This window comes from Haliaeetus albicilla, chromosome 22 (genome assembly GCF_947461875.1).
Source record: "Haliaeetus albicilla chromosome 22, bHalAlb1.1, whole genome shotgun sequence".
Taxonomy (NCBI): domain Eukaryota; kingdom Metazoa; phylum Chordata; class Aves; order Accipitriformes; family Accipitridae; genus Haliaeetus; species Haliaeetus albicilla.
In genome coordinates this window covers 6,562,687-6,587,569 of record NC_091504.1, presented here as the reverse complement: position 1 = coordinate 6,587,569, position 24,883 = coordinate 6,562,687, and the positions used below count along the sequence as shown (strand labels likewise).

The 24,883-nt window shown below is 68.6% G+C and overlaps 1 protein-coding gene across 1 annotated transcript; it reads right to left on the bottom strand.

Annotated features, from left to right (window-relative positions):
• Window positions 1-792: 792 nt before the first annotated feature.
• SPTBN2 (spectrin beta, non-erythrocytic 2) lies at window positions 793-23,385 on the bottom strand. Its single transcript, XM_069809453.1, has 35 exons — window positions 23,187-23,385; window positions 19,716-19,867; window positions 18,943-19,116; window positions 18,010-18,101; window positions 17,836-17,916; window positions 17,434-17,549; window positions 17,205-17,317; window positions 16,386-16,573; window positions 16,174-16,291; window positions 15,943-16,101; window positions 15,104-15,406; window positions 14,855-15,008; window positions 13,586-14,456; window positions 13,357-13,494; window positions 11,901-12,657; window positions 11,597-11,799; window positions 11,427-11,517; window positions 11,124-11,270; window positions 10,783-11,046; window positions 9,993-10,217; window positions 9,823-9,912; window positions 9,462-9,716; window positions 9,245-9,375; window positions 8,560-8,764; window positions 8,097-8,471; window positions 7,596-7,840; window positions 7,374-7,512; window positions 4,805-4,889; window positions 4,512-4,708; window positions 4,253-4,404; window positions 3,750-3,825; window positions 3,429-3,634; window positions 2,349-2,522; window positions 2,206-2,248; window positions 793-1,254 (listed from the first exon to the last, which is right to left on the bottom strand). Exons 1-35 carry the CDS (start codon window positions 23,341-23,343, stop codon window positions 1,024-1,026), a joined length of 7,107 nt encoding a protein of 2,368 aa, XP_069665554.1. The 5' UTR covers window positions 23,344-23,385; the 3' UTR covers window positions 793-1,023.
• Between the last annotated feature and the right edge of the window lie 1,498 nt (window positions 23,386-24,883).

Sequence of the window (24,883 nt, the reverse complement as noted above, 5' to 3'; positions counted from 1 at the left end):
TCTCCCCATCCCGACCCAAAACCATCCCGCGCCAATCCAAAACCACCCCATCCCGACCCAAAAACCATCGCATCCCGACCCAATTCCACCCCATCCTGTCCCAAAACCACCCCTTCCTGTCCCCAGACCATTCCATCCTGACCCAAACCCATCACATCCCATCCCAAAACCATACCATCCCGACCCAAAACCATACCATCCCACCCCATCCTGTCCCAAAACCACCCCGTCCCAACCCAAAACCATCCCATCCCGACCCAAAACCACCCCGTCCCAACCCAAAACCATCCCATCCCGACCCAAAACCATCTCATCCTCACCCAAACCCATCCTATCCTGACCCAAAATCATCCCATCCCAACCTAAATCCATCCCATCCCAAACCCACCTCATCCTGACCCAAAACCATCCCATCCTGAACCAAAACCATCCCATCCTGACCCAAAACTATCCCATCCCTTCCTGTCCCCAAACCATCCAATCCTGTCCCAAACCCATTCCATCCCGTCCCAAATCCACCCCATCCTGTCCCAAAACCACCCCATCCTGTCCCAAATCCACCCCATCCTGGCCCAAAACCATCCCATTCCATCCTGACTCAAACCCATCCTATCCTGACCCAAACCCATCCCACCCCAACCCAAAACCATCCCATCCTGACCCAAAACCATCCCATCCCGACCCATCCCACCCTCATCTCCATCCTGTTCCCACCTTATCCCTACCCTTATCCCAATCCCAATCCCAATCCCGCCCCGCCCCGCCCAGTCGGCGCACTCAGGGCCCGCCCGATCTCTACAGTCGCTTTATTGGGGTTTGGGGCTGCGCGGGGACATCACCGGGACGCGGGGGGACACGGGGACCCCGGGGCAGGAAGGCACGACGGCGCGGGGTGGGGGGGGGCGGTGAGCGAGACCCCCCCGCGCTGCCCCTCCCCGTGCTGCCCCCCCTGCCGCGTCCCTCCATCGGCTCCGCCGGGACCCCCCCCGTGTCCCAGGGCACCCCCCCCACCAGCCCCTGGCTCTACTTGTTCTTCTTGAAGAAGCTGAAGCGTTTCTCCCGCTCCTTCTCCTTCCCCTCGCGGGCGCGGGGGGCAGCGGGACCCCCCTCGGCGGGGGGCGGCACGGGGGGCATGCTCATGGCTCGCGTCACCCCCTTCCCGCCCGCCGGGGTCCCCCCTGGACCCTCCCGCGGTCCCGCCGGCACCAGGGCGGCCGCCGCCTGGATCACCCGCAGCCAAGTGCTCATCTCCGCCTGCGGGGACGTGCGACGGCGGGCGTCAGCGGGTGTGCAAGGCTGTGGGAGGGCGTGAGCGGGCGTGCGAGGGTGTGAGCGGGCGTGTGAGGGTGTAAGTTGGCGTCAGCGGGTGTACAAGGGTGTGGGAGGGCGTGAGCGCGTGTGCAAGGGCGTGACAGGGCGTGAGTTGGTGTCAGCGGGTGTGCAAGGGCGTGGGAGGGCGTGAGCGGGTGTGCAAGGGCGTGACAGGGCGTGAGTTGGTGTCAGCGGGTGTGCAAGGGCGTGGGAGGGCGTGAGCGGGTGTGCAAGGGCGTGAGTTGGTGTCAGCGGGTGTGCAAGGGCGTGGGAGGGCGTGAGCGGGTGTGCAAGGGCGTGACAGGGCGTGAGTTGGTGTCAGCGGGTGTGCAAGGGCGTGGGAGGGCGTGAGCGGGTGTGCAAGGGCGTGACAGGGCGTGAGTTGGTGTCAGCGGGTGTGCAAGGGCGTGGGAGGGCGTGAGCGGGTGTGCAAGGGCGTGACAGGGCGTGAGTTGGCGTCAGCGGGTGTGCAAGGGTGTGGGAGGGCGTGAGCGGGTGTGCAAGGGCGTGACAGGGTGTGAGTTGGCGTCAGCGGGTGTGCAAGGGTGTGGGAGGGCGTGAGCGGGTGTGCAAGGGCGTGACAGGGCGTGAGTTGGTGTCAGCGGGTGTGCAAGGGTGTGTGAGGGCGTAAGTTGGCGTGAGCGGGTGTGCAAGGGTGTGGGAGGGCGTGAGCGGGTGTGCGAGGGCATGAGAGAGTGTCAGCGGATGTGCGAGGGCGTGAGCGGGTGTCAATGGGTGTGCGAGGGTGTGCGAGGGCATGCCGGTGTGCTTGCGTGCGCACCGTTGGGGCTGCGGGCACGAGGGGGTGTTTCCCCGGGCGCTCGCGCGTGTCTGCATGTGCAAGGGGGGGGGTCACCTGACTGTGCCCCCCCCCCCACCCCCCCAGCGTCTCACCTCATCCTTGGCCTGGAAGAGATACTCCTTGCCGTCGCTCAGCCTGGGGAGGGGGACAGGGCTCAGCCCCTGCCACGTGCGTGTCCCCCTCCAACCCTGCGCCCCCCCCCCGCCCCGTGTCGTGCCCCCCCCCCCGTCCCTACCCCAGTTTGAAGACGTGCTTGCGCTTCTTGTAGTGGAGAGCAGGGTGGCAGCGGGCGCCGCGCAGGCTGGCGGGGGGCTCCCCGTGGTAGGGGGCCCCCACCCCTGCGCTCTTGGCGTCCTTGTAGAAGCTGAGGTTGCCCCCCCGCAGCACGCAGTACACGCTCTGCCAGGACCTGGGGGGAGGAGGGGGGGTACGGAGTGAGGGGGGAGGCACGGTGCGGGCTCGGGGAGGGGGACAGGGGTCTGTATGGGGGGATGTGGCTCTGTGGGGGGCACAGAGTGCTTTGTGGGGGGGGGTAGCTCCATGGGGGTGCATGCAGTACCATGGGGGGGACACGGCTCCAGAGGGGGGGAACATAGTGTCATGGGGGGGACATGGCTCCGTGGGGGGGACAAAGTGCCATGGGGGGGGCACTTGGCTCCATGGGGGGGTAATATAGTGTCATGGGGGGGGGGACAGTGCCATGGGGGGGGGCACAGCTCCATGGGGGGGACACACACAGCTCCATGGGGGGGGGATGACAGTGCCATGGCGGGGGGTGGCACTTGGCTCCATGGGGGAGTAATATAGTGTCATGGGGGGGGGACACGGCTCCATGGGGGGGACACAGAACTGCGGGGAAAGCACAGCAATATAAGGGGGGGGGAACATAGTGTCGCTGGACGGGGGCATGGCTCCACGGAGGGGGAGACACAGCACCATGGGGGACACACACACACGGCTTGGGGGGGGGGGATGACACGTGGCTCTGGGGGTGGGATTGGCACCATGCGGGGACACCGACATGGGGAGGGGGGGCTGTTGCGGGGGGGGGGGGTCATAGACCCACCCCTACCAGCACAGCAGGGAGCAGGGCCTTGCCCACTTAAGAGAGGGGCCTGGATGAAGGGGAGTGGCCAAAGGGAGGGTGTGGCCGCGGGGGTGTGGCCTAGGAAGGGTGTGTCCCACAGGGCGGGGTCAGGGTGGTGGCGGGTGGGGTGTGCCCAAACAGGGTGTGACATGCCGGGGGTGTGGCCTGTGTGGGTGTGTCCAAAGGGGCGGGGTACACATGGGCGTGTCCGAAGGGGCGTGGCCTCACCTATTGGGGGCCTTCTTGCCCTGGGCCTCCATCTCGTGCTTGCGGCAGAGGCCGCCCTCCAGGCTCTCGGGGGCCAGGGGGGCACGGGGGGGCAGCGTGGCCGCATGGTCGGGGGCCGGGACCCCCCCCGAGCGCCCTCGGGGAGACCCCCCCGGGCTGGGACCCCGCTCCCGCGCCCCGTTGGTCAGCCCCGGCCCCGCCGGCACCTGCGGGGAGACGGGGGTCGTGGGTCCCCTCCCATGGCAGGGGGGCACACAGAGGCATCCAGGGGTCCCCTCCCCGCCTTGGCAGGGGGGTCCCGGCATTGGGGGGGGGGGTTACCTGGGCTGTGGCGCTGTCGGGGCAGATCCCGTTGACGGCTGGTGCCTCCGGCTGGCGACTCTGCAGGGCCGGAGCCCTGGGGGGGGGGGCACAGGAGTAGGTGAGGGGACAGGGACCCTCCTATCACCCTGGGACCCTCCCCGTGACCCACCCCCCACCATGTACCCTCTTTTGCCAGGACCCCGATGTCCCCCCTGTCGCCTCAATGCTGGCGGCATCTCCTGCGTCCCCCCATGTCTCCTGTGCCCCCCCCTTCCCTCCAAGTCCCTCCTGTCCCCCTCATCTCCCCCCATGACCCCCCATTTCCCACATCCCCTGGGTCTCCCCCCCGCCCCGGGACCCTCATATCCCCCTGCTTTTCCCCAGTCCCCAATATCCCCAGGGTGTCCCACCAGGATCCCACATCTCCCATGGCCCCCACCCTCCCAAGCCCCCCCTGCCCCCAGACCTCCATGTCCCCCCTGTTGTCCCCCCCCCCAGGCCTCCGCATCCCCATCTCTCACCACTGCGGCTCCCTGGTCCCCACACCATTCTGGGCATCGGGGGGCACCGACGGAGGGACCCCCCCGCCCTCAGGCTGCGTGGGCGGGGGCGTGGGCGGCCGCCTCTTCCTCGCCTCCTCCTCCTCACGCCGCCGCCGCTCCTTCTCCTCCAGCTGCGGGGGGACGATGACACGGAAGGGGGATCAGCGCCTGCACCGAGCACGACGGAGCTCAGCCGACGGCCGGGTTCCCCCCCCCGCGCCGTGCCCCCCACCCTCACCGTGGTGAGGCGTTCCAGGGCGGCAAAGCGCTCCTCCCAGGCGGCGGCCGCTTTTTGGAAGCCCTGATGGCGTTTGATGAGGTTCTCCACCTCGGCCACGCTGCCCCCCAGCTCCGCCGAGCGTACCAGGGGCTCCTGGCTGGAAAGCCAGGCCTCCGCCATGCTGGCATCCCGCCCGAACATCAGCACCTCCAGCACTGCGGGGAGACGGGGACAAGCGGGGGGAACAGTGTAGATCCAGGCGTCCGGGCGGACTCAGCCCCCCCAGGGGTGCCCCCCGACCCTGCGCTTACCAATCTGCAGCCAGTCCATCTTCTCCTTCCAGCGGTCCCCGATGTCCCGGCGGCGTTCCTGCAGCTGCGAGAGCTTCTCCGAGATCTGGGGATGAGGGATGGGGGCTGTGAGTGCGCGGCATGGGGAGGGGGGGACACGGGGATGGGGACGGGGCTGAGGACACAGGGATGGGGACAGGGATACAGGGATGGGGACACGGGGGTGGGGACAGGGACATGGGGATGGGGCTGAGGATACAGGGATACAGGGATGGGGACATGGGGATGGGGATGGGGACACAGGGAGGGCGACATGGGGACAGGGCTGAGGACACAGGGATGGGGACAGGGATACAGGGATGGGGACAGAGAGACAGGGATGGGGACATGGAGATGGGTACAGGGACATGGGGACGAGGCTGAGGATACAGGGATACAGGGATAGGGACAGAGACATGGGGACAGAGAGATGGGGATGGGGATGTGGGAATGGGGACGGGGCTGAGGATACAGGGATGGGGACAGGGATACAGGGATGGGGACAGAGAGATGGGGATAGGGACATGGGGACAGGGCTGAGGACACAGGGATGGGGACAGGGATACAGGGATGGGGACAGAGAGATGGGGATGGGGACAGAGAGACGGGGATGGGGACATTGGGAGAAGGACATGGGGACAGGGCTGAGGACACAGGGATGGGGACAGAGACAGGGATGGGGACATGGGGCTGGGTACAGGGACATGGGGATGAGGCTGAGGATACAGGGATACAGGGATAGGGACAGAGACATGGGGACAGAGAGATGGGGATGGGGATGTGGGAATGGGGACAGGGCTGAGGATACAGGGATGGGGACAGGGATACAGGGATGGGGACAGAGAGATGGGGATAGGGACATGGGGACAGGGCTGAGGACACAGTGATGGGGACAGGGATACAGGGATGGGGACAGAGAGATGGGGATGGGGACAGAGAGACGGGGATGGGGACATTGGGAGAAGGACATGGGGACAGGGCTGAGGACACAGGGATGGGGACAGAGACAGGGATGGGGACATGGGGCTGGGTACAGGGACATGGGGATGAGGCTGAGGATACAGGGATACAGGGATAGGGACAGAGACATGGGGACAGAGAGATGGGGATGGGGATGTGGGAATGGGGACAGGGCTGAGGATACAGGGATGGGGACAGGGATACAGGGATGGGGACAGAGAGATGGGGATGGGGATACAGGGATGGGGACAGAGAGATGGGGATGGGGACATGGGGACAGGGCTGAGGACACAGGGATGGGGACAGGGATACAGGGATGGGGACAGAGAGATGGGGATAGGGACATGGGGACAGGGCTGAGGACACAGGGATGGGGACAGGGATACAGGGATGGGGACAGAGAGATGGGGATGGGGACAGAGAGACGGGGATGGGGACATTGGGAGAAGGACATGGGGACAGGGCTGAGGACACAGGGATGGGGACAGAGACAGGGATGGGGACATGGGGCTGGGTACAGGGACATGGGGATGAGGCTGAGGATACAGGGATACAGGGATAGGGACAGAGACATGGGGACAGAGAGATGGGGATGGGGATGTGGGAATGGGGACAGGGCTGAGGATACAGGGATGGGGACAGGGATACAGGGATGGGGACAGAGAGATGGGGATAGGGACATGGGGACAGGGCTGAGGACACAGGGATGGGGACAGGGATACAGGGATGGGGACAGAGAGATGGGGATGGGGACAGAGAGACGGGGATGGGGACATTGGGAGAAGGACATGGGGACAGGGCTGAGGACACAGGGATGGGGACAGAGACAGGGATGGGGACATGGGGCTGGGTACAGGGACATGGGGATGAGGCTGAGGATACAGGGATACAGGGATAGGGACAGAGACATGGGGACAGAGAGATGGGGATGGGGATGTGGGAATGGGGACAGGGCTGAGGATACAGGGATGGGGACAGGGATACAGGGATGGGGACAGAGAGATGGGGATGGGGATACAGGGATGGGGACAGAGAGATGGGGATGGGGACATGGGGACAGGGCTGAGGACACAGGGATGGGGACAGGGATACAGGGATGGGGACAGAGATGGGGATGGGGACATGGGGCTGGGGACATGGGAAGAAAGCTGAGGACACAGGGATGTGGACAGAGATGTGGGGACAGAGATGTGAGGACAGAGACGTGAGGACAGAGACATGGGGATGGGGACACAGGGATGGGGACACATGGATAGAGACAGAGATATGGGGATGGGGACAGGGACGGGGACATGGGTGGGATACAGGGATAGGGATGGAGACATGGGGACAGAGATGGGGGACAGGGAAATGGGGATGGGGGGACAGAGATGGGGATGCAGGGATGGGGACAGGGACACAAGGACGGGAACAGAGACACGGAGATGTGGATGGGGATGCAAGGATGAGAACAGGGATGGGGACAGAGGGATGGGGACAGAGACACAGAGGCGTGGACGGGGACATGAGGCCAGGGACGGGGATGGGGACACAGGGGTGGGGACGTGGGGCTGGGATGAGGACAGGGACGCGGGGACAGAGAAGGCCCCACCTTGTCGGCGGCGTAGTGGCCCTTGTCAAGCAGCGCAGTGCCCATGGCCACGCAGGCGTCGAAGCTGTCGGCCCGTGCCTCCACCTCCGCCTTGATGCTCTGGTGGTTCTTGATCACCAGATCGGCCGAGGACACGTCCCTGCGCCGGGGACGGGGACGCGGTCAGCGTCCCCTCGGCACCACCGCCGCCCCGGCACGTGCCCCTTGCCCCGTCCCGCTCACCGCGGGCGCTCCTGGCCCTCGATCTGCAGGCGGACGCCGTCCATCCAGAGCAGCAGGTCCCGCACCGCCCGCAAGAAGCGGAACTTGTCGACGGTGTCGAGGAGCAGCCGGCGCCGGCCCTGGCTGCTGCCACGCAGCTCGGCCCAGGCCTCGCTCACCGCCTGCTCGTGCCGGCGGATGTCAGCCGCCTTCTCCCCGGCGTACGCCTTCTCCAGCCGCGCCGCGTCCTCCTGCACCTGGCGCACCTGCGGGCGGCACGGAGAGGAGGCTGTGCCGCGCCACACCGCAGCGCGCCATACCGAGCTACGCTGCGCGGTGCCACCCCACGCTGCACCACGCTGGGCTGCACTGCGGCATGCCACGCCACGCCGCGCCGCGCCACCACGCCGCGCCGTCCTGCATCACGCTGCGCCGTGCTGCTTCATGTCGTGCCGTTTCGTGGCACGTCGCGCCGCCGTCCCGGCCCGCGCCGTGCCGTCCCCACCGCGCCGCGCGGCTCACCTGGGTGCTGAGGGCCTGGATGTCATGCTCGTAGGCGGTGTGCATGCGCTGCATGGCTTCGGCCGTGTTCAGGTCGCGGCCCACCTCGTCCGGCAGCTGCTTCTGCTTGTGCTGCACCTGGGCCAGGGTCTCGCGGGCGTCGTGGTAGAACCGGTGCAGCTCGTAGGAGGCCGCCAGCATCTGCGACCGCGTGTCGATCAGCTCCAGCAGGTCGGCCCAGGCCTCGTTCAGCCCGTCCTTCCACTCGGCCACCGTGGCGTTCTCCGAGTGCCCCGCCGCGATCAGCGCGTCCGCCAGCCCGTTGACGCCGTCCACCCGCTCCTGCCCGATGCTGCTGGTGTCCCGCGAGAACTCCCTGAACTTGTCCCGCAGCATCTGCGGGGAGGGGGCGAGCCATGTCGGGGACGGCAGGGAGGGGACACGGGGACACCCCGGCGCCCTCCCGCCCCATCCGTCCCCGCACCGTGACGTGCTCGTAGTCCTGCCCCAGCTCGTGGGAAGCGGCCACCACCTCCCGCTCCGAGATCCACTGCTCCAGGTCGTCCACGTCGCGTTTGAGCTGGCAGAGCCGCTGGTGCTCCTGCAGCGTGGCCCGGCGCTCCTCCGCCAGGTCCTTCAGGCTGGCGTAGAGCTTGTCCACCTGGCCCTGGCGCAGCGTCAGCCGCTCGCTGCGGGCACGGCCGCTGTCAGCTCCGGTGGCACCGGCACCAGGCACCCGCTGGCGGGGGACGATGTGTGCCGGGGTGGGAGGTGGCGGGGGGGATGCGGTCCTCGTGGGATGATGGATGTGGGGATGGGAGGTGGCGGGGGGTACACGGTCCTTGTGGGATGATGCACACATCGATAAGGGGTGGCAGGGGGGACACGGGGTCCCCATGGGATGGTGGTGGCAGGGGGACACACGGTCTTCTGGGATGATGGACGTGGGGATGGGAGGTGGCAGGGGGGGATACGGTCCTCATGGGATGATGGATGTGGGGATGGGAGGTGGCAGGGGGGACATAGTCCTTGTGGGATGATGGACGTGGGGATGGGAGGTAGCGGGGCGGACATGGTCCTCGTGGGACAACGGATGTGGGGATGGGAGGTGGGGGGGGGTCACACAGCCCCCGTGGGACAATGCAGGCGGACCCGGGGATGTTACCCACCTCTCAGGGTGCCCGCTGGCCACCATGTCGCGGCTCTGTGCCGAGAGCTGGTGCACGGTGTGGGCATAGTCCCGCAGCGCCTGCTCCAGCACCAGGTGCTTGCTGACCATGGCCTGGGCGCTCAGCTCGTCCTGAGGGTGGGGGGGGGATCACAGAGGCTCAGGGTGGGAGGGGGCACGGGGCTGGGGTGGGGGGGCACACCGGCCGGGAGCCGTACCTTCGCCTTCTCCTGGGACATCATGTGCAGCTCCTGCTCGCCCATCCAAGCCTCGGCCTCAGCGGCGTCGCAGTAGAACTGCTGGGCGGCGTGAGCCCGCTCCAGGCGCCGGTGCCGCAGCTCCGCCTGCAGCCGCAGCTCCTGCCAGGCTTCCCGCAGCTCCCGCACCCGCTCAGCTGGGCCTGACAGCCCCCCGCGCCGTCCCAGCAGCTCCTCCACCCTCCGCTCATGGCCCTGCAGCTCCTTCTGCAGCGTCTGGAAGCGGGGGGAGAATGGGACGCATGGGGTGAGCAGGACTGGTCCTGGGGATGGTGGGACCCCCACGGGGGCCAGCGGTGGCTGCCGGACCCCCCCGACCCACCTGGTTCTTCTTTATCAGGAGCTGGACGGAGGGCAGGTCCTTGCCGTGGTCGGTGGACACAGCCAGGGGTCTGCGCTCCTTCACCCACAGCTGGTGGAAGACAGAGGGTCAGGGAGGGTGGGGGGTCAGGGGTGCCGGGGGTCTCCTCCCACGGCTGGGAGCCCACTCACGATCTCGTCCTCCAGGTCGCGGTTGAACTGGTGCTCCTCCTTGGAGGCCAGGAGCTTTCGGCAACGCTCCCGCAGCGGCTCCCGCAGCCCCAAGAACTGTTCCTCCACGGCACGGACCTGCCCCTGCACCTCGGCCGCGCTGGCATCCTCCCGGCTGAGGGCCTGTGCCTGCGCCCGGATTGCCTCCACCTCCTTCTCCCGCACCGCCGTCTGCTTCTCCAGCATCTGCCCAGGGCATGGGGAGGGTGAGTGACCCCGTGCCAGGCACCCTGCCATGCCGGGCACCCTTCCCTGCACACCTCCATCCCCTGTACCCTGTCCCCACGCACCCCCTGTGCCACGCACCCCATTCCCATGCACCCCATCTCCTACACCCGTCCCCATCCACCCCATCCCTGTGCACCCCTGTCCTCTGCACCCCATCCTCGTGCACCCCCTGTGCTGGGTGCCCCTTCCTTCTGCACCCTTGTCCCCTGTCTCCCATCTCCTGCACCCCGTCCCCTGCACCCCTGTCCCCATGCACCCCATCTCCTGCGCTCCGTTCCTATGCACCCCATCTCCTGCACCCCGTCCCCTGCACCCATCCCTGTGCACCCCATCCCCTGCACCCCATCTCCTGCACTCCGTTCCTATGCACCCCATCTCCTGCACCCTGTCCCCTGCACCCCTGTCCCCGTGCACCCCATCTCCTGCACCCCGTCCCCTGCACCCCGTCCCCTGCACCCCATCTCCTGCACCCCGTCCCCTGCAAACCCCGTCCCCGCAGACCCCGTCCCCCCGCCGGACCCACCTGCTGCTTCTTGAGCAGGATGTTGACGCTGGTGAGATCCTTGCCGTAGTCGTCGGAGCGCAGCTGGGCGTGCACGCCAGACAGCCAGCCCCGCAGCGCCGCGCAGGACTGGGCGCAAAGCTCGGCGCGGTTGGCGTCGAACAGGCGCCGCGCCTTCGTCCGCGTGGTCGACTCCAGCTCGTCCCACAGCCCCCGCAGCGCCGCCAGCTTCTCCGTCACCACCGTCCCCAGCTCTGGCTTCACCGACACCAGCTGCTGGCCCTCCTGCCGGGGATACTGGCGTCAGTGGGGCCACGGCAGTGGGGGGTCCCGGCACCCCGGCCTCGCCCCAGCCCCCCCACCTTCTCCATCTTCTCCAGCCAGCCCTTGTTGGCGGCCAGCTCGGCCGCGAAGGCCTGGTGCTTCTGCCACTTGGTGTGCAGGTTGCGAGCCTCCTCGTAGGAGACGTCCTGGGCCGTCAGCATCTTCTCGTTGATCCAGAGCGTGAGCTGCCAGGGGCGAGAGCGGGAACGGGGTTGTTACGCCGTGCCGGCTCTGTCCCATCCCTGTTCCCATCCCACCTCATCCCGTCCTCGTTCCCATCTTCAGCCTGTCCTCATCCCCATTCCCACCCCATCCCGTCCCTCCCAGTGTCCCGCGCTCACCTCCTGCCCATCCTGCAGGAACCGCTGCAGCTCCCAGTTGTCCCGTAGCCGCCCCAGCAGCTCCTGGGCTGTGTCCCGGTTCTTCTGGTGCCTGTAGCGAGGGCAGGGGATGACAGCTGGGCCAGAGACCCCATTGGTGAGGCTGGGCCATGACATGGGGGTCCCCTCACCTGCTCTCCACCGAATCCACCGTCTCCTGCACCTTGTCAGCGTGGAGGCTGCCCTCGGCCACCAGCTTGCGGCCGGTGGCTACCAGCCCCTGGACACGTTCCCCGTTGGCCTCCATGGTGGCCATGAAGTCCTCGTGCTTCTTGACAGAAGCCTCGGCTCCCGGCAGCGTGCTGGGCATCTCCGTGTGCGACAGGGCGTACTCCTGCGCAGGGCACCGGACCGGGCATCACCACTGTCCCTCCGGCACCCCAGGGTCCCCCCTCCGCCGCCAGCGCTGCCGGTTTCACCTCCCCAGCTGCTCACCTGGGTGCTGAGGACGCCCTCAACCTGCTTGGAGTCACGGAGGAAGAGTTGGAAGGCGAAGGCTTGGGAGAGGAGATGGTGGCGGTTCTCCCACATCCTCCCCAGCTCCTCCCAACCCGTGTCCAGAGCTTCCAGGCGCTGGTGCAGAAAGACGTGCTGCGCGTCCGTCTGTCCCTGCGTCACCTCCCGGCCCACGGCTCGCGTGCTGCGGTAGTCGTCGCCGTAGTGGGCGATCTCCTTACGGATGCTCTCGTGCTGACTCAGCAACCGTTCAGCCTCGGCCAGGGTGGCCGGCACGTCCTCGGAGGCCACGGCCGTCTGGGTGCGGGATAGCCAGGCCTGGAAGGCGGCCAGATCCCGCAGGAAGCCCTGCAGCTTGCTGGCCTCCCCCAACGACTCCTCGCGTCGCCGCAGGCTGCGGCACAGCTCGTCCCACACCGCCTCGATGGCCGACAGCCGGGCCAGGATGGCAGGCGCCTGTTCCGGGTGTTCGGCTGCCAACTTCTCCGCCTCAGCTCGCAAGTCCCGCACCTTGCCCTGGATGGCTTCTAGGTCGCGTTCCATGCCCGAGAGCTTGCGCTGCAGGGCCATGACACCAGCCAGGTCGTTGCCCAGCCCCTGCGTCGACTCGATCACCTTCGTCTTCTCCCGCATCCAGGACGTGGTCTCGTTGCACTCCAGGTGGTAGTTCTGGATGTTCAGGGCCGACGTCAGCGCCTCCTTCTTCTGGTCGGCCAGCGCGCGGAACCGCTCCCACCTGTGTGGCACCAGGGTCAGGGGGAACACCTCTGCCGGCACCGCACCCAGAGCGGCCCACCCTGCCCGCGGCTGCCCAGCCGTCCTGCCTGGAGCATCGTCCTGCCTGCCTGGAGCACCCATCCCTGCCTGAAGCACCCGTCCCTGCCTGGAGCATCGTCCTGCCTGCCTGAAGCACCCGTCCCTGCCTGGAGCATCATCCTGCCCACAGCATCCCTGCCTGGAGCATCATCCTGCCTGCCTGGAGCACCCATCCCTGCCTGGAGCACCCATCCCTGCCTGGAGCATCATCCTGCCTGAAGCATCATCCTGCCTGCCTGGAGCACCCGTCCCTGCACGGAGCGTCACCCTACCCACAGCATCCCTGCTCAGAGCATCATCCTGCCCACAGCATCCCTGCCTGGAGCATCATCCTGCCTGCCTGGAGCACCCATCCCTGCCTGGAGCATCTGTCCCTGCCTGGACCATCATCCTGCCTGCCTGGACCATCATTCTGCCTGCCTGAGCACCCGTCCCTACCCGGAGCATCATCCTGCCTGGAGCATCATCCTGCCTGCCTGGAGCATCATGCTGCCCACCTGAAGCACCCGTCCCTGCCTGGAGCATCACCCTGCCCACAGCATCCCTGCATGGAGCGTCGTCCTGCCTGGAGCTGCCCTGCCAGAACCACCCCTGCCTGCCCGCAGCACCCGCCACCCACCTGGCGTTGAGCTGCTCACGGGTGGCACGGATGCTCTCCTGGTTGCGCTGGTCGGTGGCCAGCAGCTGGTCGGCGATGCGGTTGACAGCGGCCACGCGGGACGCCAGGTTATTCATCTCCGGCTCCAGCGTCTCAAAGCTGCAGGCAGGGAGCAGGGACAGGGGCTCAGCACCCACCGGGAAGGACCGGGCCGTGCTGGGAAGTGGGGGGATCCGGTGCCGGCGCTCACCGCTGCTGCACCACCTCCAGGTCCTCCAGCTTGTCGGGGACGTGCATGGCGTGCAGCCACTGCTCCTTCTCGCCCACCCACAGCCCGCAGGCGTCCGCCTCGCTGCGCATGGTGTAGAGGCTGAGAGCGTCCTGCAGGTCCTGCCGCCGGCGCTCAGCTCGCGCCGCCAATTCCTGGTAACGCCGCTCCAGCGCCGGCAGCCGACCGGCCGCGCCGGGAAAGTCGGCGAAGGCGGGTGGCAGGGCGCGAGCCTGTTCGTGCAGGGCGTCGATGGCGGGGCGGTGGCTCCGCACCTCCTCCTGCACTTCCCGGTGCTGCCGGGCCAGGCTGCGGGTGGAATACTCGTCGTGGCCCATCTCGGGGCTGGACGCCAGGCGCAGGGCGTCCTCCAACCAGGCCTCTGTGTCCGCCGCCTCCGCCTGGAACTGGAAGAAGCCGGCGGCTTCCCGCAGGCGTCGCTCGCGTTCGGCCGCCAGCTCGGCCAACGCTCGCCAACGTCTTTCCATCTCCCGTACCCGCTCGGCTACCTCGGCCGCCCCTAGCCGGCCCTCGGCCGCCAGACCCCGGCCTCGGGCAAGCGCCTGCTCCAGTGGCCCCGCACGCCCGCTCATCTCCCCGCGGAAGGCGTCGTGCTGGCTCAGCAGGCGCAGGGAGCTGGTCAGATCCCGGCCGACGTCCTCAGAGGAGAGGAGACGTTCCTGCTCCCGCATCCAGGCTTCTTCCTCCCCGGTGTCCCAGAAAAATTTCCAGAGCCGCCGCGATTCCTCCAGCCGAGCCCGGCGCTGTCCCGCCAGCTCCGCCAGCTCCCGGTAACGCAGCTCCAGCGTGGCCACGCGCTCCCGCACCGCTGCCGGCTCGCAGGGCTGGTAGCCTGCGGGGACCCCCAGCAGGTCCCTGAGGGTGGCTCGGGGTGCACCAGCTGCCCTGGGGGGGCTGGGGGACATCCCAGGGGTTTGGGGGCCCAGGGGGCTCCGGCCGCCCCGGGGGGCTGAGGTCGGGGGACATCCTGGAGTTTAGGGATCTGGGCCACTCCTGGGTTTTGGGGGTCCAGGGTGCACCCACCCTGGGGGTCTGGGGTCCAAGGTCGAGGGCTGCCCTGGGGATTGGGGGTCTCAGGCCATCCCAGGGTCTGGGGGTTTGGGGTACACTGGCCCCCCGGGGGCCTGGGGGCCAGGGTGCTCCAGCCCTCCTGGGGATCGGGGGTCTGCCAGCATGCACCAGGGGTCCCGGGGGTCCCCAGGGTCTGCGGGGTGCCCTGGCCGCACTCACCCTCAGCGGGCATGGCGAATCGCTGCGCCGCGGTGCTCACCGCCCGCACCCGCTCCGCCTGCGCTGCGATGTCAGCCTCCACCAGCGCGTGGATCTGCAGCAGGTCGTCCACCCCGTGCAGGTGCTTCCCCAAATCCTGCGACTGCAGCCGACCCTACGGGATCGGGGAGGTGGGGACACGGCGGTGTCAGGGTCCGGCCGCTGCGTCGTCCCCCCCCTGGCTCCCCGCACCTGCCGCCACGCCAGTACCTTCATCTCCTCCATCCAGTCCATGAGATGCGCGAGGTCCTGCAGCATCTTCTGCAGCTCCAGGTGCAGCAGCAGCCGCTCGCGGCGGGCAGCCACCAGCTGCCGGAGGAAATCCCAGAGCCGAACCACGTTGTCACGACGAGTCAGGACGCGGCGGATGTCGTGGTAACGCTCAGCCTCCAGCTCGGCCGCCACCGCGCTCACCGCCTGCACCCGCTCACTGTAAGCCACGATGTCCGTCTCAATGGCCTCGTGTTTCCGCACCGCCGCCTCCACAGCCGACATGTCCGTCCCGAAGTTGTCCTGGGGGGGGGGACGGCGAGACGTAAGGGCAGGGTAGGAGCCGGCTCCTCTGTCCCTGGGGACCCCCAGTCACCCTGAGGTCAATAGGGGGTGGCAGTGGGGACCAGGACCCCCAGACACCTGGGGTCCCCAGAGTTGATGGCAGTAGGGAGCAGGACCCCCAGACACCTCAGGTCCTAGGGGTTGGTGGCCGTGGGGAGTGGGACCCCCAAACACCTTGGGTCCCTGGGGTTGGTGGCATGGGGAGCGGGACCCCCAAACACCTTGGGTCCCTGGGGATGGTGGTGGTGGAGAGTGGGCCCCCCAAACACCTGGGGTCCCCAGGGCCAGTGGCAGTGGGGAGCAGGACCCCCAGACACCTCGGGTCCTGGGGGTTGGTGGCCGTGGGGAGTGGGACCCCCAAACACCTTGGGTCCCCAGGGTTGGTGGCAGTGGGGAGCGGGACCCCCGAACACCCGGGTCCCTGGGGTCATTAAGTGGGGGTAGCAGTGGGGAGCGGGACCCCCATCGACCCAGTCCCCCCCACCGACCGGCACCTGAGAGACGAGGCGCTGGTTCTCGCTCAGCCAGGTCTCCCGCATGGCCGCCTTGCGATCGAATCGCGCCGCCAGCTGCTCCAGCTTCTCCTGCCGGATGAGCTCGGTGCGCAGCGCCAGCTCCCGCTCGTGCTCCGCTTTTTCCAGCCGTTCCCAGGCCTGCCGGCACGACTCCCCATCAGCCCCGGTACGGTACGGCACGGCGCCGTGCCGCCACCGTCCCCGTCTCACCTTGTTGATGTCAGAGATGAGTTTCCCCTCCCGTGGCACGTAGACCTTCTGGTTGTTGGCCCGCATCCGGCTCTGGACGGTGAAGAGCAGCACCTCCAGGTTGCCCTTCTCCATGAACCTGGAGAGGGGGGAGAGGTGACGCTGAGCCCCCCGCTGTACACCCCCAGCCCAGCCAGGGCGTGGTGGGGCCGGCATGGGGTCGGGGGGCTCACTTGGGGGGCTTCTCAACGGTGCGGTAGGTGTTGAAAGCCTGGAGCTGGTTCTGGACGCCGGGCAGCGCGTTGGCCAACTGCCGGTCGTTGAGGGTGAGGATGGTCTGTTCGATCCAGCCCAGCAGCTCGCCTGCCAGCTCCTCGTACTTCCCCACCAGCTCCTCCGCCTCCCGCGCCGCGTCCAGCACCTGCGGCGCCGGCCGTCTGTCCATCTGCTGTCCGTCCCCCCCCTTCCCTGCTCCGCCGGCCCCGGCTCATCCCGCCAGCCATCTGCCCGCCACCTGCCCGCGCTCCGTCCTGCCGGATCCCTGCCCGGCCGCCTGTCCGGCCCTCCATCGAGCATCCACCTCCTCCCTCCAGCCGCCCGGCTGTCTGTCCATCCATGTAGGCACCCATTCAGCTGTCTGTCCATCTCCTCTCTCCCTCCCTCTAGCCAGCTGCCCAGGTGTCCATCCGTTTGGGCACCCCTCTCCATCCGTCTGTCGGTCCATCCCTTTGTCCTCCTCTCCATCTAGCTGTCCATCCTCTCTCTCTGTCCGTCTGTCCATCCATTTGGGCGCCCATTCAGCTGCCTGCCCGTCTCCTCTCTCCATTTGTCTGTCTGTCTGTCCACCCCTTTGTCCTCCTCTCCATCCAGCTGTCCATCTCCCCTCTCTCTCTCTGTCTGTCTGTCCATCCCTTTGGGCCCGCATCCATCTTCTTCCTCCATTCCTCTGCCCCGCCCGTTCACCTCTCTGCCCCTCTCTCCCTCCCTCCAGCCCTCCATCTGTCCATCTGTCTGTCCGTCTGTCTGTCCGCCAGCCCCCTCTGCCCCGTCACCTTCCCGATGCGCTTCCCCTCCACCGCCAGCGCCTTCATCTTGGAGAAGTAGTGGTAGAAGGTGGCTACGTAGGTGATGATGGACTTCTCATCCGGCTGGTCCACGTTGACATCTGCGGGGAGCAGAGTGCGGGGGGTGAGTGCGGCCAGGCCCCGCAGCCCCCCACGGCCCCCCGTACCCCCCACAACCCCCCCGCAGCCCCCCCACTGCCCCCCAGCTCCTCCTCACCCTCAGGATCCAGCAGCTTGGTCAGACCGAGCTCGCGCTCGGCCAGGTTGAAGGCGCTTTGCAGGTTGTAGTGCGCGTTGCATCGCCGCAACGCGTCCATGTCCACCAGGTCCGGCCTGGGCAGCGGGAGAACCTCAGCCCCACAGCCCCTGCCCCACAGCTCACCCCGCGCCCCACATCCCCATCCTGCACCCCGCGTGCTGCGCCCCACGTCCCGCATCCCGCATCTCGCATCCCCGCATCCCGCATCCCACACAGAAGTCACCATGTGCCCCACGGCCCCTGCCCTGTGCCCCACGGCCCCTGCCCCACACAGATGTCACTGCCCCTGCCCTGTGCCCCACGGCCCCTGCCCCACGGCCCCTGCCCCACGCCACCACCGCCATGCCCCCCCTGCCCCACCTGTGCTTGTGGATGATGGCGTTGAAGGCCAGCCCGTCCCGCCAGCTCGTGGTGAAGTTGTGCACGTTCACGTTCGGGTACCTGCCAGGCACCAGGGTGAGGGCTCAGCCTGGGACCCCCAGGACCCCCCAGGATCCCCCAGGACCCTCCCGGGACCCCCTGCCCCACGCTCACCCCGCCGTCTTCATCTGGCACCAGAGCAGCAGCGCGTCCTTGGCCGACTTCTTCTCCTTGTTGTCCTCTGTCTCCACGCTGATGTCCTGGATCTGGGGGGGAAGCGTGGGGTGAGGGGGGGCCCCGGACCACCCCACGGCTGGGGATGGGGGGGAGGGCGCTCCCGGCTGGGGCAGGGGGCTCCAAGGTGGGGGCACAGACCCACAGCAGGTGCAGGGACCCCATAGTGGGTTCGGGGACCCCCACGGTGGGTGCAAGACCCCCACAGCAGAGGCAGGGACTCCTGCTGTAGATGTAGGGACCCCACAGCAGGTGCAGGGACCCCTGCAGTGGGTGTAAGACCCCCGTGGCAGATGCAGGGACACCGATGGCAGAGGCAGGGACCCCCATAGTGGGTGCAAGACCCCCACGGCAGATGCAGGGACCCCTGTGGCAAATGTAGGGACCCCTGCCATAGATGTAGGAACCCCGCAACAGATGCAGGGACCCCCACAGTGGGTGCAAGACCCCCGTGGCAGATGAAGGGACCTCCGCGGCAGAGGGAAGGACCCTCACGGTGGGTGCAAGACCCCTGTGGCAGATGCAGGGACACCTGTGGCAGAGGCAGGAACCCCCGCAGCAGAGGCAGGGACCCCCACAATGGGGGCAAGACCCCTGTGGCACATGCAGGGACCCCCACAGCAGATGCAGGACCCCCATGGCAGATGCAGGGACCCCCATGGAAGCTGCAAGACCCTTGCGGCACATGCAGAGATCCCCAAGGCAGATGCAGGGACCCCTGCGGCAGAGGGAGGGACTGTCACAGTGGGTGCAAGGCCCCCGTGGGAGATGCAAGGACCTCCACGGCAGCTGCAGGGACCCCCGCGGCAGAGGCAGGGACCCCCACGGAAGCTGCAAGCCCGCCCTGCTCCGCCGCGCCGGGGGTGGCGGTACCTGGAAGCGGAGGATGATGGTCCAGACGAGGCCGAGGGTGAGGCGGTGGTTGCCGTCCACGATGTCGTGGGAGCCCACGTTCTCCAGGTGAACCCGCTGCTCCTTGAGGAACTGCAGCGCCTTGTCCACATTCTCCAGGCAGTGGATCCGCATCCGGCCCTTGGTGGGCTTGGGCTGGACGGGGCAGGGGCAGGGGTCAGACCCCCCACCCCGGCACACGGGGAGGGGGCCCCAGGGGCTGGAAGTGCCGGGGAGGGTCAGCAGGGGTGGTGGGGTCCCAGGGAAGGGGCGCTCGGATGCCAGAGTCCCAGGAAAGGGGGTCCTGGGAAAGGGGTCCTGGGGAAGGGGGTGCCTGGGGGTCCCAGAGAAGGGGTCCTGGGTCTGAGAGTCCTGGGGAAGGGAGTGCCTGGGGGTCTCAGGGAAGAGGTCCCAGTTCTGGGTGTCCTGGGTTTGTGGGTCCTGGGGAAGGGGGTGCCTGGGGGGTCCCAGGGAAGGAGTCCCGGTTCTGGGGGTCCCGGGGAAGGGGGTGCCTGTGGGGTCTCAGGGAAGAGGTCCCGGTTCTGGGTGTCCTGGGGAAGGGGGTGCCTGGGGGGTCCTGGGAAAGGGGTCCTGCGCTTGGGGGTCCCGGAGAGGGTTGCCCCAGCACTGGGGTCCCAGGGAAGGGGCACCCGAACACCGGGAGTCCCAGGGAAGTGGGTGCCTGGGTGTTGCGTGGATGGGGTGCCCACCCACGGGGGTCCCTGGAGGGGTTGTGTGTGGGGGTCCCCACTCACCAGCTGCTCCCCCGAGAGCACCTCCAGCAGGCGCAGCAGCATGCGGCCGTCCCGCAGGTCGCTGTACAGGTCCCCCAGCCGGCAGGTCCCCCGCGCCAGGTGGGAGTTCACCCATTTGGTGAAGGTCTTCTTCTGCACCGCCTCGCGCTCGTCTGGGGGGGGGGGGTGTCAGCGTGAGGGGGGGGGTCCAGAGACCCCCACCCCCCCGCCAGAGACCCCCATCCCAGCTGGAGTTGGGGGGCCAGGACCCCCAACCCAGGGCAGCACCGTGAGGCTGGGACCCCCATTGGTGGGACCAGAGAGCCGGGTAACCCACCCCCCCAGCCGGGGCTCCAGGGGTCCCGGCCCCCCCCCCAAACCCAGGGGACCCAGGCGTTTGAGGACCCCTGATGGGGGGCAGGGGGGGCTGGGGGGTGCTCGGCTCCCCGTGACAGCCGTGCCCAGCGCCGGCCCCCGGATTAGCGGTAAGAGGATTTGGGGCTGGACCGTGGGGGGCTGGGGGGGGGATTGGGGGGTTTTGGGAGGCTGCAGGGGAGCTGGGGGGGAGATTGGGGGGGGTTTGGGGGGGATTAGGGGGTTTTCGGGGGGCGCAGGGGGTTTTGGGGGGCCGCAGGGGGGCTGGGGGGGAGATTGGGGAGTTTTGGGGGGCCATGGTGGGTTTTGGGGGGGACATTGGGGGGTTTGGGGGGGTTGTGGGCAGGGTGGGGGGGGAATTGGGGTGTTTTGGGGGGCCGCAACGGGTTTTGGGGGGCCATGGGGGACTGGGACAGCTGGAAGGTGCCCGGGGCGAAGGCACACACGTGTGCAGCGGGGCCCGAAGCCCACCACCGCGCACACGCGTGTGCACCGCTGACCGGGACCCACCGCCACGCACACACGTGTCCACCCACACTCCCCCCAACACACACACGTGCACACCGCCAGCCAGCAGGTGCCGGGGTGGGAGGCACGCGTGTGCAGGGCCGGCGGTCGGGTGCGTCGCACACGCGTGTGATCAGGTGTGCGAGGTACCAGGCGGGCACCATCAGGCGAGCGGCCGCCACTCAGGGTCACGGCGCACACACGTGTGCGTGTCACGGGGAGGGGGGGACAGGGTCCAGCTCGGGGGGGGGGGGGCACACACGTGCCAATGCCACCCCCCCCCCCCAGCCCCTGTTTGCTCAGCCGAGGCTGAACCAGACTCCAGCCCCTGGGGACGGTGTCGGGGGGGACACACACACGCAGCCGGACACCTGGGTGTCGCCCCCCCCCCGGACACTGGGGTCCCCCCCCAGACACCTGGGTCCCTGCTGCTCCCAGGGGGCGGGTGTGTCCCCCCCCAGTTGAGGGGTCCCAGGCACCCACCACCAGCCCCTCCCCACCCAGGCATCTGAGTGCACCCCCGCCCCCCCCACACCCCAAAAGTGACCCAGGTATCCGGGGGCGTCGGGCGTCACCCCCCCCCGCGGGGTTTGGGTGTGACGGTTTCGGGGTGCGGGGGGGGGGGGCGTGTGTGCTGTGGTTTCAGGGAGGCTCGTGGGAACCTGGAGGGATCTATAGGGTCTGGGGGGGGGACGGGACCGGGGATGGGGTGGGGGGGGCAGCTGCAGGGTCTGGGGGGGGGACCCAGAGGGACCCGGGGGGGGCACCTATAGAACCTCAAGAGACACCCGTAGGGTCTTGGAAAACACCTATAGGGCTCGGGGGGGAAGGCAGAGTGACTTTGGGTGGGGGCAGAGTGTCCGGGGGGGGGCACAGAGAGACTTGGGGGGCACAGATGGGGCCTACGGGGACGGGGGGGGGGACTCAGGGGGGCCCTGGGGGGGGCTGTCCCAGCACATGCTGGGGGTCCCCATCCCCCTGGGGGAGTCACCCCCGTGAGGGCGGGGGGGGGGGGGGGCCTGTCCATCCGTGTGTCCCCCCCCCGTCTCACCTTGGAGCTGCTTGAAGCGGAGCTGGGCTGGGCTGGCAGCGGCCGGGCAGAGCCGGGGGGCGGTGGGGGGCACGGGGGGGCAGTGGGCCATGGTGGGGGGGGGGGACACGGGTGGGGGCAACACACGGCGGGGGGGAGAGCAGGGTGCCGTGGGGCCCGACACCGCGACGGGGCCGGGAGGGCGAGGGCGGCGCCGGGATTTATGTCGGAACAGGTCGGACGGCTAAGCGTGCGCACGCGTGTGCGCCCGGGCACGCGTGTGCGCCCGGCGGTCGCGCGTGCGCTCGCATCCCGTCCGCAGGTGCACACGCGTGACGGGTGTGCACGCGCGTGTGCGCGTTGACAGGAGCAGGCGGGTGGGCGCACCGGCGGCCGCACACGCGTGTGTCCGTCTCTGCGCGTGCCCGCGTGTGCCGGCGTGCACGCCTGTGCGCGTGCGGCTGCGGGCACACCTGCGTGTGTGCGCACACACGTGCGTGAGGCTGCGGGCACACGCGTGTTCGCGGGCGCGCGCGCCCGTGCAGCCGCGTGCACCTGCGCCCTTGCGCGCGCGGCTGCGTGTGCACCTGCGTGTGCGTGTGCACACCCCGGGGGGGGTCACTCGCACACCTGCCTCCCCCGAGCTCCACCAGCGCCGCTGCCCCCCCCAGGGACCCCGACCTCCTTCCTCCTGCCCCCCTACCCTATTTTTTTTGGGTGCCCCCCCCATTTTAGGGTGCCCCCCATGTGAGGGTGCCCCCCCCCGTGTTTTAGGATGCCCCCCCCAAAACTTTTGAGGTCCCTTCCTATTTTGGGATGCCCCCTCCTATTTTGAGGTGCTGCCCCCTGCTTTTGGCATTCCCCCCCCGTTTTGAGGTGCTTCCCCTTGTTTTTGGGGTGTCCCCCCGTTTTGAGGTGCTCCCTGCTGTTTTTAGGGTGGCCCCCATCTTTTCGGTGCTCCCCCTTGTTTTTGGGGTGCCCTTCCCTATTTCGAGGTGCTCCCCCCTGCTTTCGGGGTCCTCCCGTTTTGAGGTGCTCCCGCTTGTTTTAGGGCGCCCCCCCGTCTTGAGGGGCACCCCCTTCTTTTGGGGGATACCCTCCCCTGTTTCAAGGTGCTCCCTGCTGTTTTTAGGGTACCCCCCCCTTTTGAGGTGCTCCCTTTTGTTTTAGGGGTGCCCCCCCCTCTTTTGAGGTGCTCCCCCCTGCTTTTGTGGCTACCCCCCATCTTTTGAGCTGCTCCTCTTTGTTTTTGGGGTGCCCCCCCTGTTTTGAGGTGCTCCCCCTTTGTTTGGGGGTCCCCCCATCTCGAGGTGCTCCCTGCTGTTTTTAGAGTACCCCCCCACACTTTTTGAGGTGCTCCCTTTTGTTTCAGGGGTACCCCCCCTATTTCGAGGTGCTCCCCCCTGCTCTTGGGGTACCCCCCCCACCCCCCATGTCGTCCCCCTCCCCATTTTGGGGCGCCCCCCCCCCGTTTTTACCTTTCTCCCCTGCGGCTTTAGCGGGGAGCGTATGTGTCCACACACACACCCCCCCCACACTATTTTTTGGGGTGCCGTGTGTCCCCCCCCCCTTCCCCGTACCGGCCAGCGCCTTGATGCGGGAGCGCTCGAAGCGTCGAGCCGAGCTGCCTTCATGGTCGCCCTCCTCCTCCTCCTCCTCGGCCCCGTCCCAGCGGTTGTTGACGTCGCCGTACTGCCGCTGCAGCTCCAGGCTGTCGTAGGCCGGGGGGGACAGCATGGCCGCCCTGGGGGGGTCCTGCCACCGGGGGGGGGAGGTCCTGGCACCGGGGGGGGGGGGTGTCCTGTCACTGGAGGGGGGGGGGTCTTGTCACTTGGGGGGGGTCGCACATGGAGGGGGGATGGTGTAGGGCAGGTGCAGGAGAGCGGGGGGGGGTACCCCCAATCTCATCTCCCCAGGGACCTGTCGTTCCCCCCCCCCCCAAACTGTGGGGGACCCCCCCGATCCAGGAGAGGGACCCCAGCCCTGAGGAGGGGGCACAGGGCACCCACAGAGGGACCCCCCCCCTCCTCCCTAGGGACCCCTGAGCACCCAGAGAACCCCCCGGATCCTTCCTAGTGACCCCTGACCCCCCCACGGACCCTCCCCCAAGACCCTCCCATCCTTCCTAGTGACCCCCAACCCCCCTAAGAACCCCCTCCCACTTCCTACCGACCCCTGACCCCCCCAAGAACCCCCCCCACCCCTGACTCCCCCCCAAGACCCCCCCATCCCTCCTAACGACCCCCAACCCCCCCCAGACCCCCCCCTCCTCTCTAGCGACCCCTGACCCCCCTCAAGACCCCCCCCAGCCCCCCCCCAATCCTCTCCGGCCACCCCGGACCCCCCCCCAGGGACTCCTCAAGACCCCCCCCCCATCCTCCCGTCCCTGGGGGGGTGTCCCCGTGTCCCTGTGTCCCGTCCCCCCCCCCACCTTTTCCCCCCACCCCCCCCACCCCGCGCCGGCTCCGGCCGGCAGCTAATGCTCTTAGTGCGGGGATCAGCGGCTGCCCCCCCCCGCGCCCCCCCCTCCCGTGCCGGGGCCCTGGGGGGGGGGGGGGCTGGGCACGCGTGTGCGGGGCGCAGGGCACCAACACGCGTGGGGTTTGGTTTGGTTTTTTTTGGGGGGGGGGGGCCCCGCAGCGCTGGCGGGACCCCGGGACAAAGCGAGGGGGGGGGGCTCTGCCCGGCGCTGCGGGGAGCGGAGCGGCTGCCGCAGTGCCGGGGGAGGGGGGGGTGTGCGGGAAACGAAGGGGGGGGGGACACGACGGCGGGGACCGGGGAGGGATGCGGGGCTTGGGGGGGGACGATGCGGGGCCGGGGGGATGCGGGGCCTGGGGGGGAGGGAAGATGCGGAGCCGGTGAGGGATCGGGGGTCGGGTCGGAGGTGGGGGGGGGCTCCTCTCCCGGTGTTTGTGTGTCCCGGTGTGTGTCCCCCCCCCGCCGCCCCGGCCCGGTCCTACCTGCGCGCTGCGGTGGCGGAGCGGGCTGAGGCCGCGGCAGCTCATCACACCCGCGGACGGCGCGGACGGGAGGGGCGGGGCGGGGGCGGGGCCAGAGCGGCACCGGGGGGCGGGGTCACCTGGAAGAGGGAGGGGGTTGGAGGAGGCAGTCGCCATGGTAACCCAGGCCGGCGCCTCCGCCGCGCGCGGGGAGGGGGCGGGGGGGCGGTTGCCATGACGACGGCGCCCGATGGCCCCGCCTGGGGGAGGTCGGTCGCGCTGCCCCCCCCCCTCCCTTTGCGCCCGTTGCCATGGCGACCCGCCCCGCCCCCGAGGGG